The following is a 20,115-nucleotide window of genomic DNA, read 5'->3' on the forward strand; positions in this document are numbered from 1 at the left end:
CCTTCAGCCCCTGCCTCCCCATTTCCCCATCTCTCTGTATCCCCTGACTACCATGGTTTTACTCTGTTTCTATGAAATCGGGTGGTTGTTTGGGGTTTTTTTTTAAGATTCCACATGTAAGTGATACCATACAGTATTTTTCTTTTTCTCTCTTATTTCACTTAGTGTAATGCCTTCAGATTTGTCCATGTCATCACAAATTGCAGCATTTCCTTCTTTTTTATGGCTAAGTAATGTTCCTTTTTGTATGTGTGACATTTTCTTTATCCACTCATCTGTCACTGGACACTTAGGTTGTTTCCATGTCTTGGCTCTTGTGAATAATGATGCAATGAACATGGGAGTGCGTATATCTCTTCAAGATACTGATTTCTTTTTGTTTGGATATATACCCAGAAGTGGAATTGCTGGATCATATGGGAGTTTTATTTCTAATTTTTTTGAAGAACCACCAGACTTTTCCATAGCGGCTGTACCCATCTACACTCCCACCGACAATGACAAGGGTTCCTTGTTCCCCACATCCTCGCCAATACTTACTGTCTCTTGCCTTTTTGATAACAGCCATTGTACCAGGTGTGAGAAGATAATTTCATTGGGGGTTTTGATTCGCATTTCCCTGATGATGAGTGATGCTGAGCACATTTTCATGTATCTGGTGGCCATTTCAAGAATGTCTTTTTTGGAAGATGTCTATTCGAGTCCTTTGCCCATTTTTTTTTTTTTTTTTTTTGCTATTGAGTTGTATGAATCCTTTATATATTTTGAATATTAACTCCTTATGAGGGGTTATAGATAGCAAATCTTTTCTCCCATTCTTAGGTTGCCTTTTCAATATATTGATTGTTTGCTATGCAGAAGCTTTTTAGTTTGAGGCAGTCCCAATTGTTTATTGTTACCTTTGGTGCCTAGAGCTTTAGGTGTTTTTTAGTTGTGGGGTTAGAGGAGATGAGAGAGAGAGGGAGGATTATTAGCTATTTCTTCCAGAGGCGTTTGTGCTCTTCTTCTCCTCTTAACACCCTGATCTTTTCATGCTCCCTTTCCAGGCAGTAGTGTGCTGGTTTCTGGCCATCTCAGACTCCCCGCCTGCTTCAGGAAGTTTCTGTGTGAATGCCTGTCCTGTGGGATGCCCTGCTTCAGTGCACTTCTCTGCTCACTCTGTTCCTTTGAAAATCCCTGAGTTCTTGTTTTTAAGGTTAAATAGGTTCCCGGCAATCCAGGGACTGTAGGTACAATAGGAAACACTGAATAAGAATAATGGCTTACCTCACACTGACTGGGTCAAGGGAATGGGTCTTTGTATTGAGAGTCATATAAAAATGACTTCCTCACACTCAGAATTATTTGGCATCTGTTATGGTTAAAGATATGCTCCCTCTCTGTGTGTTAGTTTGCTCAAGTAGAAAGGAAGAGGGTTGGCTTGCGAAGTATTTTGAAGCCATGTGGTGGCACTGGGCTCCGTTGGGATAGAACTGACCTCTCCCAGTGGCTGCTGCCCTTTTTGTCCCCCACCTTCTCACTCTTTGGCTTCCGGCTGCTCCTCCCTTGCTTTCCCTAAAGACTGCAACAAAATCAGAGTCTCTTTCTCACTGCTCACCCTCTGGTTTTTCACTGAAGCTTTTTACCTTGCTCTAAATGATAATGGCAATAATTTAAAAAACCAACGAGTTTCAAAAGAATTTATTGTAGAAGGAAAAAGAAACTCCAAATGTTTACAACATACTACAGTATTTTATTTTTACAAAGCAAAGTACTTATATACAGCATGAATTATTAACCATAGTGTCATTTACCTTCATTTTGCAGCCACTTTTTATAGACAAGTTAAAAGAGAAAGCTCTTCAAGCCCTTTTCTTACAAAGTAAAAAATAAAAATAGATATATCTGTATTGACTGACCATTTTAAGGCAGTTTTGTGCAAGCATCCCCGAGGGACTTCTCCCCACCTCCTGCTGGAACTCCCCAGCCACCCTTAGACCCACTTCTGCCTTTCAGCATTTCACCCTGATAGAGGCAGAGCAGGGAGTTGCTAAAGGCGTGCCACCAGGCCTGGGTCCCCAGAGATCCCTCTGAGCAAGTCCAACCTGGCTCAGCCCACCACCAGTGGAACAATTTCTGTCTTAAAAAAAAAAAAAATGTGTAGACCAAAGGTAATTTCATCAGATTTGAAAAGTCAAAACTCTCCTCCATGCCTTTCTCTAACACCCAAGACCTCTCCTTGACGATCAAAATCACAGGGTTCTTTTTTAGGTGAGGAATCTGTTTTCTGCCCTCATACACCTAGGCCTTCAACTGAATAGGTAAAGTGATGTCATAATTACTTTTCTTTCACAGAAAAAATCAAATGGAAAGGAGATTTTAGTGTCTGTCAGGGATCACAGACAGAGAGAGAGCCCCCTTGGGCCAGCCCCCTGAGAAGTATGTGTGATAACCCATTGTGTTCAAATAATTCATCCCATTTAGGTGACACCCTTGTACTTAAATTTGATTATGCTCCTGACTCTCTCATTGGTGATTGTAGGCCATTTTCCATCTTTCCATCCCTACCTTTCTCTCCCCTCTTCCTGCCCTTCCCCCGCCCTCACCCAGCTTCCATTTGTCCCCATTTTCCCACCCCTGCCCCGCAGCAGGCCTCCTCTTAGGGCTGGAAGTCTTCCGGGCGGATTTTCATCTCCACCCGTTTGAGGGAGTAGCCAGACCCGTGCCACCCGTACCAGGTAATGCCATCCAGGTGCTTGTTGTGCTCCCCGAGGCGGTAGTACACTCCGTTGAGGTTGGAGTCTGTGCAGCAGTTGTACCAGTAGCCACCTGGCACGAGAAACAGACCGGGGCTGGGACGCCGAGCTCGTCCTCCCCTTGGAAATAGCTGCCAGACCGGACAGCAGGATTGGTGAAGCTGCTTTTTGGAACAGCGGCTAAGCAGTTAGAACCCGTGTCCCCAAAAAGAGTACCAAAGCCACAATACCAGCTCTGCGGCTCTAAATCCGTTCTTCTCATGCGGGACTGCCCCCTCTCCCGCCCCCACCGGCCTCCCCCTCCCCACCAGTCTCACCTTTGCGGAGTTGTGCACACTTGTCTAAGCAGTTGTCATTGTCCTTGTCCTTGGTGCTGAAGGCCGTGTTGTTGTGGTAGACCAGGGCGTCGTTTCCCACGTTGCCGCTGTAGTTCCCCAGGAAGAGGCGGTAGCTGTTCAGTTCGTTGCCCAAGACGAAGTGGCTGTACTCCGCGTAGCGCACGCTGCCCTCCCAGTCCTGTCAGGGAGGACGCCGAGCCTTAGGGGAGCTGCGGCGGGCCCTCGTTTCAGCCCGTGCTGCCACTCTCCCCTCTCCGCTCGCAGCCGCGCATCCCGGTTCCCACTGCGGACCGAGCAAGACTTTCCTGCATGTTTGCCTTTAGGGGGCCGCACTAAGCTGGGAGTCAGGACAAGGGTACTGGGCCGCACGTCTCTCCTGAGTCCCCAGCTGGCCTGGACCAGCCTCTCTTTCTGTAGCCCTTCCCGGCCCTGCCTGGAAGGTGTAGGTGTGTGTTTGTCTCTATCCCCCTTGGAGATGTCGTAGAGTGGCTTGAGAGGAAAGCAGCGCTCCAAGGCCACTCACGGCCCTCACGGTTTGCATACACAGGAGCTCGTGCCCCAGGCCAGAGCAGACATCGCCGCATTTCAGCCCCACTGACTGGGGATTCCTCTGCTCTGGCCTGAGTCCAGCCTCTTCTTGTGTATCTGCAGTCTTGCTTTTGTGGAAAAAAGACAAAAACAGGAAAAAATCTCGTCTCCCTCAACTGTACTGCAATCTGCAGGAAAACCATCATAATAAATACACAAGCCTATAGTGGACAAGAATGGGAAGGGCACCCCCAGAGTTGTGCACAGTTGTGTGTGGCAGCCTGCTCCGGTCCGAGGCCTCGTGCTCACCTCCATCTCCACACGTAGCCGGGTTGGCCGTCTGGACAGCCGGTGGATGTGCTCATTCCCCAGCCAGAAGTCCCCACGGATGCTGCCAAAGCCCAGCTTGTACTGCTTCCAGTCCCGGTAGAAGGAAACGAGGCCACTCTTTCGTCTCTGAATGGTGGTCCAGCCGCCGCCTGACGTCTCCATGTCACAGAACACCTGCGGCAGAGAGGATGCTCTGGTCAGGGACCCACAGAGGCGGGCAGAGGAGTGTAAGGGCAGCGAGCTGCACCACCTTCCGCCCATTTCCGCAGAGCCAATGGATGTGTGCACATCCATAGTCATGCTGGCTCACTACAGCCACTGTTTGGCCATGTTGGCCGGCAGGAGCGAGGTGGTGGTTTGCTGGGGAAGAATTGTCAAAATTGAGGATGGGGGCAAGTGCACATCTTGTCGGAAGAGAAGAAAATCCACATATGCTCTCAACATGTTCTCTCTTTTCTCCTTCCCCAAAGAATAATTAACTGCTCTAGGTCGTGGCAAGAGATGTCAACTAGTTAGGTAGAGATTATAGAATTACCTAATCTATGTTAGAAGATTTGGTGTTTGGTTGATAATGATTTGAAGGGGCAAAACAGATGCTTGGGGAGGTTCCCCCCCAAATTGAGTGTGTGGCTAGCTCTCTGGTATTTGGTATGTTTGAGTCTCTGTCTTGAGTTTCCCTTTGCTTCTACTGTGACAAGCCCCATTGCCCCCAGCCCTTTGAGGGGGCGGAGGACAGATGGGAGCACCTGGGCAGTGGGCTCTGCTGACCTCACCTCCAGCTCGGGGCTGCCCAGAAAGTCATCAGGAGGCAACTTGTACACTCCAGAGATGCGGTAGTTCTTCTGGTAGAGGGACGAGCAGTCATAGATGGCATCTACAACAGGAGCAAACCACAGGGGTGAGCATCCAAACCCGGAGGCTCCACGGCAGGTGGACATCCGTGCTGCAGCTCAGTTGAGAGTTTCAAAACTGAGACTTCATTTCTACCACGACATTCACATGAGTGTTCATTACTAGGCCGTGTCTGGATTTTAGAGAGGTGTAGGCATTGGGAGACCAAAAGGGGGTGTGTTTTGGCTTCACTGGTTGGGGGGCTGAGGGGTAGGGAAGCCCTTCACCTGGATAGCATCAGTAGGATAATCAAACAGGTGGTTTTAGGTTAACTCTGAAATCGATTATCCTGCTGAGGTTCTAGGCCATGAATTCTGGAAACATTCCAATGTGTGATGGCTACCTAACAGATGCTCCTGTTTAATAAATTCAGCTTCTGGGACAGCCAGCCTCTCTTACCACATAAGTCATGAGTAGGGTCTGCTTTGGTTGTTTGCCTGGTTGCTTGGTTTGTGTGATGGTTGGTGGTGGTCTTTCAGAGGTAATGGCTATTTTTACCTATGAGAATTAGCTATTTTTATCTAGATTACCTACTAGGACCCTAATGAAGGGAGATAGATTTCACATCTTATTCCCCCCCCTCTTTCATCTAACACTGCTCAGTTCTCAAATGGAAATGCACACACCCTGAGGAATGCTTAGAGGCCTTCCCCTGGCAGCATTATTAAAACAAGCAAACGAGGGCGCCTGGGTGGCTCAGTTGGTTAAGCGACTGCCTTCGGCTCAGGTCATGATCCTGGAGTCCCAGGATCGAGTCCCGCATCGGGCTCCCTGCTCAGCAGGGAGTCTGCTTCTCCCTCTGACCCTCTTCCCTCTCGTGCTCTCTATCTCTCATTCTCTCTCAAATAAATAAATAAAATCTTTAAAAAAAAATTAAAAAATAAATAAATAAATAAAACAAGCAAACGAGAGCATTGGACAGACTGATTTAAGTGCTTCCTTGGCTGCCTGGGGGCTACTGCCTTATGCCAGATTTGGTCTCCATGTTGCAAATGTCAAAGAGCACCATGGAAGAAACCGCCTTTCCTGATAGGATTCAAAGAGCGGGAACCCTTGCTATCCAGGAGAGGCTTCCTACCCTCTGTGTCTGGGATTCTTTCCTTGGTGGCCCCTGCACTGGGCCTTTAAGAAGAACACACCAATGGCGGCACTTCTGCCAAGAACCGTCCCAGGCAGAGCGTCTTGCAGGAGGGGGTGGGGAGGCACGTGCCTTCGCCATCAACCCCTTCATTTTCTGTAGCGATGAAAGCATCAACTTACTGCTTTCTCCGCTGGCCTATCTACTAACACAGTATGAAGGTGACCCAGCACCTGGTAATAGAGAAGAAAAATGAGGAACGATATCCTGGGCAAGAAGAGGAAGAGGCACAGCAGGAGAGTTGCCTTTGTTTGACCCCCCAAGAAACTCCCTGCTGGGAGGGGAGCAAATCCCAACTGGAGGAGCCGGCGGGGGTGGGGGGGTTGGGTGGTGGCAGGGGCAGGTTCCCAGCTGGCCTGCTCTCCTGTGGGTCTGGTTTCATTTCACAGGCCAGATCAGAACCCACTTATCTGGAAAATGTCCTAAGGATACCTTTCTATTCTAGTCCCACACTGAGGGGCAGGAAGTACATGCTTAGAAAGTGATTTATACATGGTGGTTTATTAACAATGGGATGTCGAAACTTAATTTCATGTTGAGGCTTTTTCTTCATTTGAACTGAGAGTAACCAGTGATTTAGTCTGTTGTGTCTTGACTTGGTCTATGATGTGACCAAAAATTTTTATATCAGCAATAAGTGACATAGATATAGGATATTCTCCTTACAAGTAATAATTTCCTGATGATTTCAGAAACCCAAATCTCTTCTCTCTGAACAGTAAATTGACCTTGGCCAGTCTAAGCCAATGTACCTAGAAACTGAAAATTATTTTAGAAAACATTAAATGTATCTTATTTTGGGGTCACTAAAAATCCAGATCTCAACATTGCATTTTCTTCTTTCCTATAATGGGAGAATTTTATTTGAGATCATGGGAAGAAATAGAAATCTCAGAAGCAGGGAACCTCGAGGAGCCTGTCCTTTCCTGAACACAAAGGAATCCTTCATCTGGCTCTAGGCAACATCTACACCTAATTCTGAGCCAGTGGGAAGAGTCAAGTTTGCAAACAAGACACGAAATCCATTAATGCTTATACCACTAAATCTTCGGGACATGACAGAATTTGGCTTCTAGAACAACAGATGTTACAGTTTTGGTGTTCATTCCTGTTTCCTTGGGACTGAGGGTACAGCCTGTCAGCTCTGGCTAAGGAAGTTGACCAATTGGGGAGACTTGAACCCTGTTTCTAAGATTTTCGATGTGACTCTGGGCAAACCACGTTGTCTCTCTGCACTCCGGGATGGTAATTCATACTTTTCATATGCTGAAACATATTGTGAATAAAGAGATGGTGCAGGCACTGGGTAAATTTATAGAAATGTACAGAACATTAGAGCCGGTGGCACATACCCAAGAAAATATACCCCAAAGAACCCCCTGTCACCGATCTGATGGCCAAGATATGTAGAAATCATGCTACAGACAGAGACACTCGGCCGTTTGAGCAAGAAGATGATGAGTAGTAGATGAACATGTTCTCCTTACCTGCCGAGGTCTGGGTGACAGTCTGGGCCGCCTGCAGCTGCATAATGTCAATCTGGTTGTTCATTTCCGAGTACTTGCTCTCCGCGTCTGTGAGCCGTGACTCCATGCGCTTGGTGCTGCTCTCCAGCTCCATCACCTGCATGACCACGCTGACCCAGTCCCTCTCCTGCTTCTGGCTCAGTTCACTCAGCAGGCTGCTTAGATTGGTGATCTGGGCCTTGAACTCCTTCGCCTCCTCACAGCAGGTGGCCACTTGGAGCTGCACGGGTGTTTTGCGTTTCGGGGGCTTCTGTGGCCACGCTGGGGGGCTGACAAAGGCCATGATGAAAATGCAGAGCCAGGTCACCCCTGGGAGAGTCTTTTTCAGCATCTTTCTTGGGCCTGGGTGAGGAATGATCTTCCTTTTGGGGATCTGGATATGCCCAGCTGAGGTCTGCAAAGCTGAGCAAATTACCAGTGTGCACTTTCTCCCTGGATGGACTAACCACGCTCTTGCTTTCTCTTCCCTTGCTCTTTCTTAGCCTTTGTCAAAGCTTGAGTTTAAAAGTGCAAATGAATTGGGCTCCCTATACCTTTCCTTTCTTTCCCTGAACACTCTACAGACTCAGCATCTTAAATATTATCTGCTGCCTGCACCTCCACCCCCACTGTGGACGTGCATGGTGCTTTAGCCCCTCCCAGCTCATCTGGGAGGGTCAGGTGCCTGTTGGGTGAAGTCAGCGTAAACTTAGGCCAGAGGGGAGGAGGAAGACAGGGGCGAGTCTTTCTTTCCTTGCCTGCATAGTCTCTGGGCTGAGACAAGAGGACTGTGACTTTGTGTGTTTCCAATTTCGCCTATTAGATTATGCCCCTGCCAGCCACTGGCTCAGCTCTATCAGCAAGCAGGGCAGGGTCAGAAGAATTTCCAAATTCCATTCTAAAGGTTACATAACCATGGGGTGAGTCTAAGGTAGGCAGAGAGAGTTGGGAATAAGACTTCCCGCTCACCCAGGGAGGCCTGTTAATGTAATCCACGCTGTTTGTATGAGGATCTGGTATATTTTGGCATCCTGCTGAGTGTGCTTTTAACAAGGCTGGTTATTCCTTTCTCTGATCATCATTCAGTGTTTTACAAAACCCTTATTCCACCTAGATCTAACAGTGTGTCACATTTGAAAATATCCAACTTAGAAGAACTCTAGAAATAGACACAGCCTCTTAGGAAGCAGAAAAAGACTTTGTAGTTTGTATCCACAGGATTTGCTCAGTCGTCTTCCTTTGTACGTACTTTCTCCATCAACAAGTGGGCCAGCATTAGCTTCTCACACTTGGCATTTGACAAGGAGGTGCCAGGGAAGACAGCAGGGACAAAAACTCAGGAGTGACGGACATGCCTCTGGGATGGTCATACACGCTTCCATCCATCTGTAGGCACAGCAGAGAACAGGCCCATCCTTGGCCTGTATTTCAAAACTTGGAAAGTCCATTAAATCATAGGGCGAGGAATCCCCGTCACCTAATAAATCCATATCTATAATCTCATTTCCCTTGTCCTATGTAATACAGTCTGCCAAACTGAAGCTATTCTCTCTGTGTGATATGTATCCCTGAAAATGGAGTTACTGTCCTTTCTCATGTACTGTGTTTGAAGGGCACTACTCGTTTGAAAACAAATGGGAAAAACCTGGGATTTCAGCAGACCTTAAATACTTAACGTGAGTTTTTCACTGAGAATGTCTACAGAGGTCCCTCCGTCCTTAGACGGTAGCGAACTCTGTGTTTGCAGCATACTCTTGCCGTTTCCGTCTTGCAGAGCCGCTGAGGCAGTCCTCGTACTGTTGCTGTGTGGTGTGGGTCCTTCACACATGAGCCTCATACCTGACAGCCCTCCTTCCCTGCCGTGATCCCCCAGAGTCCTTTTCCAGTTGGGACTTCTGGCTACCCAGAAAGCCGTTTCTGTTCGGGAGGCTCGAGTTACCAAACAGTTTTTTCCCTTCTAAGTGAAAAAGCGGGAGTGGCTCGGGTAGATCAGGGTCTGTTTTCTCCTTTCCATAGTCTCCTTGCCCACCGAGGGTCAGGACATGGCTGGCATCCTCTAGCAACTTGTCAGCCCCTGTTCAGAATTGGCAGCCAGTCCCCGCTCTCTTGACGCAAATACCCAGCCCAGCTGGGCACTGCGGTTTGCCCCACGGCATTCACTAACTCAAACCCAGCCCCAGCTGTCAGCATCCGACAGGCTGCTGAACCCGGTGAGGATCTTCAAGTCGATCCAGCCAACAGCCGGCAGTGAGCTTGTGCCGCGCGACCCACACAGCCACGTGGAGCATCATGTGTGACCCTGCCGTCTTAGGGCTCCCCTGCAGTAGCACGCTAGACAGAGTACCACAGAACAGGGGGGCTTTATGGATTCCCCGCCAGCTTTTTGTTTGTTCTTCCCAGTGGCCGCTTCCCCGGCCCAAACAGGAAACTGTTATGAATAGATTTTCGTATTTGGGCAGAAAGTGAATCAGTCATTTGTATTTGCAACCCATGGAGCAATCCGTCCTAGGGTTTCGTAAGTTTGGATCAGAAGCATCTAGCTGTTTGCATGAATGCCTGCTCTCTGACATTTATTTTCTGAAAACCAATTTCTAACATGAGGTATAAGTTGGAGACAGAGGCTTTCCTTATTTGAAGATTTTCTTACATCATCTAAGCTGCCCAAATGTCAGTAAACCCCCACCCCAAATTAAAAAATTTAGCAAATTAAGAGTGTTTCCCATGCCAGAAGATTATCAGTCCTCCAAACATCCACAACCCTGTGATGTCCTAGATTTTGAATTTCTGAAAGAAGGAAAAGTAAACCCTTGTTTTGAGTACAGCTAAGCCAGTGGAGAAAACCAGGAAGGATGTGGCAGACTAGACTGGTTTTCCTTCTCCAAAAAGCTATTATTCCCTTCTCTGCCCTTCAGCGAATAAAATGACCATAAAAATGGGAATTAACTGAGAAAATCTGGAAAGCCTGTGTTGGACACCTTGCAGTTTTTCCTTTTCTCTATTTTGCTGGTGGTGAAAGAGGGTCAGCTTGATGTTCCTGGGAAAGATGTTTATGAAAAATCAAGCTTATATTCTTGATGAGAAAAGCCAGTGAGCTCTCACGTAGCCTGAAAAGTTCTCGAAGACTTCACAGTCTGGGGCTGCGCTGCCTCGGGCTGGCACCAAGGACTGGAGGTGTTCGAGCAGCCTGGGGATTACAGAGCAGGGAAGAGCCTCGAGGTGGTCTCTCCTTCTACCCAAATGGCAGTGTCAGGTCTCATTTTCTTGAAAATGTCCCGGTTAGAGAGACTCCTCCTTTCTAATGTATTCCTCTCCCTGCCTGCTCTTAAAACCATCACTGGCGAAATTGGTGAGGGAGAGAAACAACTACCCTCAGAACCAAACTGCCGGTTTATTGAATGAATTCAGCTCAGAGGAACCTGCCTTGTTAACTTTGTGTACTAAATGGTATTTTACTTCTCCTAAAGTCTCGTAATGCCTCTCAGCTTGCTTTACTATATGCAGCCATTTCATACCTGACTTTGTGTCACTCCAGCCTATTTCTGTCCCAGCTAAAAGCCCACATCCGTCCCAGAAGGTACAACCATCTCTTCCCTAAGCTTCTCATTCGCCACTTCTGCCAAAGAGTGCATTCTGGATGGGTTAGAAGGCATTCTCTCCGGCTCCTCCTAGAGTCTATTATTCATTTATAGCACCCTGCAAAAGAGTCTGTCTCGGCTCCCCCTCAGACTTTGTAGCAAACACCGGTTCTGTGAGCCAGCATACAAGTTGCAGAGCATGGTGACAATGCCAGCCCAGCCGCAGCTGCCTCAGTTTAGTTGGAGAAACAGACAGCTGAGCTCTAGGACAGTGTGACACGAGGACAGGGGCACAGAGGAGGAGGAGTGCCCAACCCAGATGAGTTTGGGAAGGCCTCCCAAGGGGAGTGATCCCCAGGTCTCAGGGAAAAAGAGGAGGTAGCCAGGGGTGGAAGGGAGCATCGTGAGCAAGGTGCAGCTTTGTGAAAGAACTTGATTTAGTAGGAAGACACAAGTAGTTGAGTGTGGCTTAAGAGTTGGGAGCAAGGGTCGGGGAGAAGGGGGGCAGTTAAAGCTGAGAGTTGGAGGGGAGCCAGGCCTGAGGGACCTGGGTGTGAGGGGTGTGATTGCTACTCTGGAGACAGAGGCATCTCTGGAAGGAATCTAAGCAGCTTTTACCTCTTGTTGCTCTGTTTTCCTCAGCCTCACTGGGAAAGTGGCTTTTTGTAGTTGGCAAACAAGATTAGAATTTCTTGAAATCTAACGCATTCATATTAAATGCCCTGAAGGGATCATCTGGCTTGAGGATTAAGGAGGCGGTATATGAAGGACTTGAAATAGTTGGGTCTAGAATCGGGCAAATCTGGGTTCTAATCCCTTCCCATCACTTGATAGTTATATGACCCTAGGCAAATTACTTCTCTGGGTTTACAGATCTGTGCAGTAGAGATGAAAATCATAACTACTTTACCTCACAGAATTTTTGGTTAAATAAAGCAAAGGATTAAAATAGTTAAGGCATTTTTCAATAAGAAAACTAAATTTGAGGATGCCTGGGTGGCTCAGTAGATTAAGCGTCTGCCTTTGGCTCAGTTCGTGATCCCAGGGTCCTGGGATTGAGCCCCACGTCGGGCTCCCTGCTCAGCGGGGAGCCTGCTTCTCCCTCTACCTGCCACTCCCCCTGCTTGTGCGCGCGCTCTCTCTCTCTCTGGTAAATAAATAAATAAAATCTTTAAAAAAGAAGAAGAAGAAGAAAGAAAACTGAATTTGGAGGAGTTAAACTACTAGAAAACAAAATTTATCATAAAGCTACCGTAAGTAATTAAGGCAGTATGGTGTTGGCATGAGGATAGACTCATAGATAAATGGAGCAGAATCAAATGTCCAGAAACACCCACACATATGTAGACACTTGATTTATGACAAGGGAGCACCACAGAACAGGGAGGAAAGGATAGTCTTTTCAGTAAGTTCTTCCAGGTCAGCTAGGTAGCCTTATGGGGAAAAAGAGGGCTCTTGACCCTTACCTCACACCACACACAAAACTTGAAGTTCAGAGGAGGTTTGAGTTCTACATGTGAAAGGTAAAAACTGAAGCTTCCAGAAGGTAACATAGGATATTATCTTTGACATCTTGGGGTAAGCAGATATTTCTTAAGCAAGATACAAAGAACACTAACCATCCAAAAAACATTATCAAATGCAAAAAAAGGAGTCATCTCTGTTCATTAGAAGACACTATGAAGAGAGTAAAAAGGTAGGAAGAGATCTCCAGTACATACCTCTGTGTACACTGTCTCCAGAGGATATGTAGAACTCTTACCCAACAATTTTTTAAAAGGTAGCCAAGTTAAAGATCAGCAAGAGATGTCAATAGGCACTTACTTCACAAAAGAGGATCTCCACAAGGCCAGTGAACGCATGAAAGGCTGCTCAAGCTAATTAGTCATGATGGCAATTCAAATTAAAACTATCACATGCCACCACTAAACCCCAACTAAAATGGCTTCAGTGGAAAACACTGACAGTAGCCAAGTGGGGATTTTCATATACTTCCCACGGAAATGTAAATTGGGAAAATCACTTCGGAGAGCAATTTGTCAGTGTCCTTGAAAGCTGAACAAACCCCATACAGTTCTACTCTAGGTATAGTCCCAACAGAAACGCGAACACACTTGCACCAAAGATATGTACAAGAACGTTCGTAGGAACACCACACTCATACTAGCCAAGAGCCAACAAGCACCTAAATGCCCTTCAGCAGCCAGGTGGATAAGTTGTGGTATATTCATAGAGTGCAGTAGTCTTCAGCAGTAAAAGGGCAAACTCCCATAGCATGCAACAACATAGATGTATCTCCCAACATCATGTTGAGTGTTTAGATGGTGTTCAAAAGCTGGCAAAACCAACCAATTGTGTCAGAAGTCAGATAATTGTTGCCTCTGGAGGTGAGAAGGGAGCCGTGGTCTGGAGAAGCCTCTGTTGTGTGTTGTGCTCTCTGTCTTGGTCTGGTAGGCAGCTACCAGGGTATCTTCACTTTGTGATGATTTATCAAGCTGTACCCTATGTATACTTGGGTACATATGTGTGTTATACTTCAACTAGGAAGTTGATTCAAAAATACGTAGGGCTCATGAGACAGTAGTGGCAGACACATAGTCAGTGTCTAGTGATTAGTAAGTATTATTATTCAGGGGGGACTGGATGGCGCAGTCGGTTACACATCTGACTCTTGGTTTTGGTTCAGGTCGTGATCTCAGGGTTGTGAGATCAAGCCCCACATCCGGCTCCATGCCGAGTGCAGAGTCTGAGATTCTCTCTCCCTCTCCCTCTGCTCCTCCTGCTTGTTCTCTCTCTCTCTCTCTCAAATAATAAATCTTTTTTAAAAAAGGTATTATTATTTAGGTATATAATTATCATCTCACCAGAAAAGCCCTCCTTGCCCTCCCAAATCTAAACTAAGCCCCCTACGTTAGTCTCCACCTAAGCGCTCTGTTTTCTTCCCGGTATTTACCTTCACAGCACTTATCTTGGGGTTTGTTTTTTTGTTTTGCATATCTGCTTAACTGACCTGTAAGCTCTTGGAAAGCAAAGACCTTATCTGTTGTTTACCATTGTAGTTCTAACATCTAGCTCTTAGCACAAAGCCTGAGACCAAAAAGGTCCTTCATTGGAACTTGTCAAGTGAAAGAATGAATTCCCAACAGAAGGTTCTCTTTGCCTACATAAACATCTGTCATGGAGACTTAGAGTCTCTCTCCGTGGTCATTGGCAGTACTTTGTCATGGTGAGGCCTTCATCATTGGCCACCACATTCTGTCCTGCTCCGAGTCCATTTTTCTTCTGTAGGTCTTAGTTACAGAATCAAAGGCAGTGGAAACTGGAAGCATTGAGATCACTTGGTTCAACCTTGTATTTTAATCAGTAACTGGAGGCAGCCTCCTTACTGTATAATCACTCTGTCTCCCTGGAAACCATTGATTTGTGTCTCACCCCTCTTTCTTTACATTTGAAGATGACCAGCAGGAGGACCACAGAGCATTTGGGGCAGGGTTTCGTCCTGCTCTACCTTGTTGCAGAGGCCTGTGTAACCGGCATATCTGATTACTTCAACCTGCATCAGCCTGTTAGTGAACCATCATCGTGGCCTGGGGGGCCACGTGCAGTAGCTTGTGTTGAAGACAGAACAAAGTAACATTTCCCCATAATTTATCCGGGAACCTGACACATCTTGCTGTCCCCGAAAGAGGATGAAATGCCCATTACGTTGCAATAGCAGAAAGTCACTCTTGCTGGAGACAAGACCCTGTCTGAGGTACAGGATAAGACCACAAGTTCGTACCCAGCTGCCCTGGGACTGCAGAGCTTCCCTTCAGGCCGGACCTCTGCCTCCCTGACTAGGCCGCACTAACGGGAAAAGGGGATTGTAATTCTTTGAGAATGTTTGAGAAATGGAGCCAGTTACACCAGAGCAACCAGTTAACGGCAAGCGTGCCTGGGCTTTGCAGTCTGCAGGCAAGGGCCTAGAGCGTGTATAAATCCCACTCTGTGTCATCATTCTAAACACATGTTCCCAAAGTGTCACCACTGTGTTGCTTGGAAGTATGAATTTTGCTTTTCCCGTTGTATCCTGGCTTCCAGAAAAGGTACACAGTCTTGTTCTTTTCCCCTACCTCTGCTGGAAGCAAAAGCACTCTGGCCAGAGGGGTGAGGATTTGCTCAAAGCTCCTCACTTCTCGACAAAAACACATTCCAAGCCTCTGGGCTCATGCTGACTTCAGAAGTGCAGTGTGCCTCTAGGAATCTGTCCCCCCCAGGGGGCAGCTCCATGCAGCAAGAGGGTGCATGGACTGGGGAAGCCTCTGTGCGGCCAGAGCGTGAGCACAGACCACATCTCCCGAGCCCTGTGTTTTTCTGTAATGCCCTCTTACATCTGGCCAGACTCAAGAGGTCAGGTCTCGCCAGTCACTGGTAGAGCATACATTTATTTCTGGCCCTTCTGAAGACTTCCTGCAGCTTCACTGTACAACAGCTTGTCTTTATAGAGCACCTTCGAAACCCCAAGGAAAGCTGCTTTTCAGTGCAGAAAGCTGGCCATCAGCGAGGAGCGGGACAAAGGGAGGAGTCCTGGGGTTTCTCGTAAAGCTGGCCAAAAGGACAGAGGGTCTTTCATTGCAGCCCAAGACCAAAGGAGGAAGCTTGCAGTAGTTCAGTAGTAAACGTCTGTCCCTCCGCTGTGTCTGGCTCACCCTCCGGGATGCCTTTAGATTTAATGGGACCTCTCTTACGGTGAGTTAGAGGAGCTGCTTCTGAGTTCTATGTACCGCTGGGGCCGGGGCGGGCGGGGGTTACTGCTGGCAATTAAACCATGTCCCAGTGCTCCGAAACCTTGAATGACATGCCATATCATGATTCAGAGATGTTATGTTAAAGTGCACGTCTTACAACTGATGAAATGCAGCAGGTGCTGGGTTCTGCCCCACACCCGCCTCTGACACAGTTTGTCCAGTGTCGGCTAGCTGTGCTGGTGGCAACCCCACTGGTCTCTCCAGATTCCTTTGGTCATCTCATAAGCTATGAATCTTGGTAGCCCAATGATAGCGTGTCATGGTCACCTTCTGTCGGCCTGTCCTGACCCAGAAGTAGGCTTATTTTTCTCTTCTCCCTGATTCCAGAATGGGCATCAGCATTTCAACAACGCGGCCTCTCTTCTTAGTGGAGCAAAAGGCCATCTCGCCTCTGCTTACCCCCTTACGAGGGGAGGGCTCAACGCTGCTGGATCACTAGAAGCCAGCTCGTTTACCTTTCGTGTCCCAGCTTCATGCCCATAAGGGGTGGGGCCAGAGCTCATGGATATCGGGAAGCCAGGAAATCAGGATGTTAGCCAAAATATCCACTCTGCTTGGGAGTCAGGGTAGTTGAAAATGAGCTTTGGGTTCACCCGAGCAGCCCAGCCCACTTTTGTTCCCTCCCTGACAGCTCCTCTTTCTACTGTCTCTCTCAGAGCTCATGATTGCTCTGAGACGCATCCCAAGAAGCGTTAAGGAGGAGAAAAACCTCCAGGCATCACCAGAAAAGGAGCGGTGCTCATTGTTGTAGAATAAAAAGATAATGGACAATTTGTCAAGAAGTGTTGACAAGAAAGATAAAGTTGGAAGTAATTAACTGGCTGACATGCTGGGAGTGATGTGTCTGCCCATGGCTCCCTAAGTCAGCCGGAGCCTTGGAAATGTGACAGCCATTCATCATTTTTACAGCACGCCTCTGACAGGCCCCTGGGTTGGAAACCCGGCCAGCACAAATTGTGTGCCCTGACACTCTGGGGCCACGCGGCCTCACAGTGCCCTACACTGGCTTGTGCTCGGGCACCTGGGCCCCACGTCCAGCCACGGGGGTGCCTGGATGTGATGTGTCAAACGGGACAGTTTGCCTGGCTTCTTGCTGAGCGCTGTTTTTGTCCTCAGGGGATGGGCGCTTTGCTTCCCAGAGCCGGCCTTGCAGACTTCTACTGGGCAGGTCACGTATCGCTCGCGGGAGAGCGCTGAGCGCTCCTGAGCAGCGCGCCTAATGCAAGTGCCGCCCGCCATCAGCCGGGAAGGTGCACCTGGGAGACCGGTCACAGGCACGGGAGCCATATAGGCAGGACGAAATCATGGAGGTTAAAAGTAATTACCAAGACTGGATCAAGTGGGAAACGTCTCTGTTATGTGAAAAAACAAAATACAAAATTATATGAATGCTCTGCTCACCACTTATTTATGTAGAATATGCATAGTTGAAAACAATATTTTTAAAAAGGTGGTTAAATGGCAGTGAAGTTGAAGAAGAAGACATACCTCCCCTCTCTAATCTTGGAAAGATAGGATTTTTTGTCTCCCCTGTCCCTAATCTCTGTCCCTACACAGCTATTAGCATTCTGTCTTTTTTTATTCTTGAGAGTTCCTACTTTCTCACACACAGATTTAGCATGTCCTCTAGGTATTGTGACAGTCGTACCATTTAAACTGTGACCGAGGGAAAGGGTGAAGACCAAGCAAGAGCTCTTTCCCCTTTAGACACTCTGCACTGAGACATCAGGAACGCATTTGATTGTCCAAGGCAAGCCCCCTCTTCTGCATCAAATCTTTTTTTATCTTGATGCCTTAGGTGCCCTAGGGAGCACCAGGGACACCGAATGTCCCGGCTTTGAGACCTCCTAACGAGGCTGGACTTCCCTTTGTTAATATGTAGGAAAGGAGTGAAGTGACTTTTCCTGAGTTCCTGAAGCAGAAAAGGGAAGTTTGACCCTAAAAGAGCGAGGGGTGCTATTGTCATCACCTGACTGTGGCTTTCGGAGGATGACTGAGGCCAACTGGCCTGCCGTCACTTTCCTCCTGCGTTTAAGTCAGTCCCTCGCGGCCTCTCTTCATGTCACACTTCAGATGCTTGCACACTGCCTTCTGTCTTCACGCTCTCCTTTGCTCTTCCGTCACCCTGTTCAGAGGGAGGCTGTCACATCCTTGAGCTCCCCAGAGTCCTAGGGTAATTGCCTGATAAAGACATCGGGGCCCAGCCGGCTTCAGATCTTCCTGGCTCTGTGTAGGAATCGAGCCGTTCTGTTTTTTAATCATGCTTGGGGCACAGAGCTAAGTCTTGGGGCTCGGAGAAGGGACCGGGAGTGGTGTCTGGAGCAGTGACTCCTCTGTAAGAGAAGCAAGATAGACTGCTCGATGCAGTGGTGAGGACCCAAAGCAGTGTCCAGCTTGGCCTCATCTTGGCGGGTCAGGAGCTCCTCGGTCAGACCCTCCAGGGTCCCTGTCAGCTGTGTTGCATGTGTCACCAGCCTAGCGCTAAGGGAATTCAGAGAATTCTTACTTGACAGGGAACCAAATAAAACACAGACTGTGGTCTGCACTAGAAATAGACAGGAGAAAGAAAGCCCAGAGCCATTTGGGAAGCGAGTGCATAATGTTCTCATAAATTCCTGATGGGAGCACTAGGAAAGCCTAAGTGGTCCCCCAGATGTGACCGCAGATGCTCCTTATTTGACTGACTTTCCGACAGGCTCGGGCTTTGCTCTTAATAGCCTATAAAGGTCACTGAGGCACCGAAGCTGAGAGATGAGGTCGATAACCAGATGAGCCATACAAGAAGGAATTAGTTATCAGCCAAATTACTTTGGATTTGATATCAGTCCAGAAGCCTATGGAGCAATGACTTCAAAACCCCTTCAGGAAACAATGGAATTCCTCAGGTCATTTGGATGCCAAGCCAGAAGCCCTCTTACTGCTGTGCTGTGGGTCAGCATTAAGACCTTGAGCAGTTAGCCACTGACCCTTTTGGTCGGCCTCATCCTGCATGTGAGAAGCACTGAGGAAGAGCTTGAAAGGGAGGGTCACAGAGAAGTAAGCAGCACCCCCCCCGCCCCCACCCTAGCTCCTCCGCCGTCGCTCTTGCTGGGGCGCCTGCTGAGGCCACCAGAGATGCTCCTTCGCATCCGAGTCACTTCCTCACCCTAGCACTTTCCCTGCTTCTGAAGAGGAATTTTCGGGTGGGGGGTGGGGGGAAAGATGCTTGACGTAATATGTGCGCTAGGGAAGGCGTTGAGGCAGTTCCTTGACCTTATTCATTAATTCGGCCCGGCTCTAGAAAGTGTTTCCCTCAGTTGCCAGGAATTTTCCCAGTTTCTGGTTCTCAACTCAGCTTCCCTTAATAAAAATTAAATCTTGGGGTGGGGAAGGGGAGGTGGGGAAGGAGCGGAAGTGCTGTGATCGCCTCTTCCCCTCTTGCTGTCCCCCCTCACTGTGCTGGCCCGTCTGTCTCTTCACGGTCCCTGTAGCACCAGGTTCAGTGGTGGGCGCTGGGACTTACTGCACGGAGAGGTCATTTCTGGTTGTTCCGGAGATTCATGTCAGTTCTCAACTGGCTGCTCCTGCTGGAGACGGAGCAGAAGGCAGATGAACCCACCGCCACGTGAAGACAGCTGTGGGATTCAGCATCCACCGGCTCACAAAGCTCTCTTTTCCTGGGGCCTCAGCGCTCATCCAGAGGAGATGGGAAATCCGTCAACATGTCATTCCAGCACACTGTTCTCTGGGCACGTTGCCGCCTAACCTCCAGCTCCCTCAGCTTGTTTGTTGTGAGATCTTTTTACCTGGACTGATGTCAGTGGGGTCTGGTTTGTGTCGTTGAGCCAGGGCTTGGCACGGTTTGCCCTGTTGAAGCCTGCAGCAGTAACAGGGAGAGACTGAGGGGCACACAAGGGAGCGTTTAGAGAATGGACTATAGAAAACTCCCAGCTGCCCCGTAAAACAAGAGCTCATCATTAAGGGGGCTTTGAGTGAAGGTGATTTCCTCCCACGAGCCACACATACAGTCTTTCCCTTCAGTCTCATAAAACCACATCTGAGTTTAAAAGGGGAATATTTCAGAGGACAGCCGCATGTCACCCAAGTAGGCAGGAGACTGGGCACTTAACTACTGAGTTTCCAACAGACACCTATTTATCCCACACTTTGCAGTCGGGGCTCTGTGAGCCTGGCAGCCTCAAACAGGCTGCCTTGGAAGAGCCCGCTGTGGCCACCTGGCTGGCCGTTTGGTTGGGAGGCTTCAAGGCATAGCAGCAGCTTCTGAAAGGAAAGGAGTAGGGGATGGGAG

The 20,115-nt window shown here is 48.2% G+C and overlaps 2 protein-coding genes across 5 annotated transcripts in view; one reads left to right on the top strand and one right to left on the bottom strand.

Moving 5' to 3' along the window:
• MTOR (mechanistic target of rapamycin kinase) overlaps window positions 1-20,115 on the top strand; it is a 124,227-nt gene that overhangs the window by 56,902 nt on the left and 47,210 nt on the right. The window lies entirely within an intron of this gene.
• ANGPTL7 (angiopoietin like 7) lies at window positions 1,704-8,028 on the bottom strand. Of its 2 annotated transcripts, none has more exons than XM_025856019.2 (5): window positions 7,448-8,028; window positions 4,705-4,805; window positions 3,911-4,105; window positions 3,053-3,251; window positions 1,704-2,808 (listed from the first exon to the last, which is right to left on the bottom strand). In XM_025856019.2, the coding sequence occupies exons 1-5, from the start codon at window positions 7,815-7,817 to the stop codon at window positions 2,639-2,641; spliced, it is 1,035 nt and encodes a 344-aa protein (XP_025711804.1). In that variant the 5' UTR covers window positions 7,818-8,028; the 3' UTR covers window positions 1,704-2,638. The 2 variants fall into 2 exon arrangements, with proteins under 2 accessions (XP_025711804.1, XP_073759729.1); XM_073903628.1 differs by having other exon boundaries at window positions 1,704-2,866.

Source organism: Callorhinus ursinus, unplaced genomic scaffold (assembly GCF_003265705.2).
Source record: "Callorhinus ursinus isolate GAN/ISIS: 27379988/994484 unplaced genomic scaffold, GSC_fseal_2.0 scaffold18, whole genome shotgun sequence".
Lineage (NCBI taxonomy): Eukaryota > Metazoa > Chordata > Mammalia > Carnivora > Otariidae > Callorhinus > Callorhinus ursinus.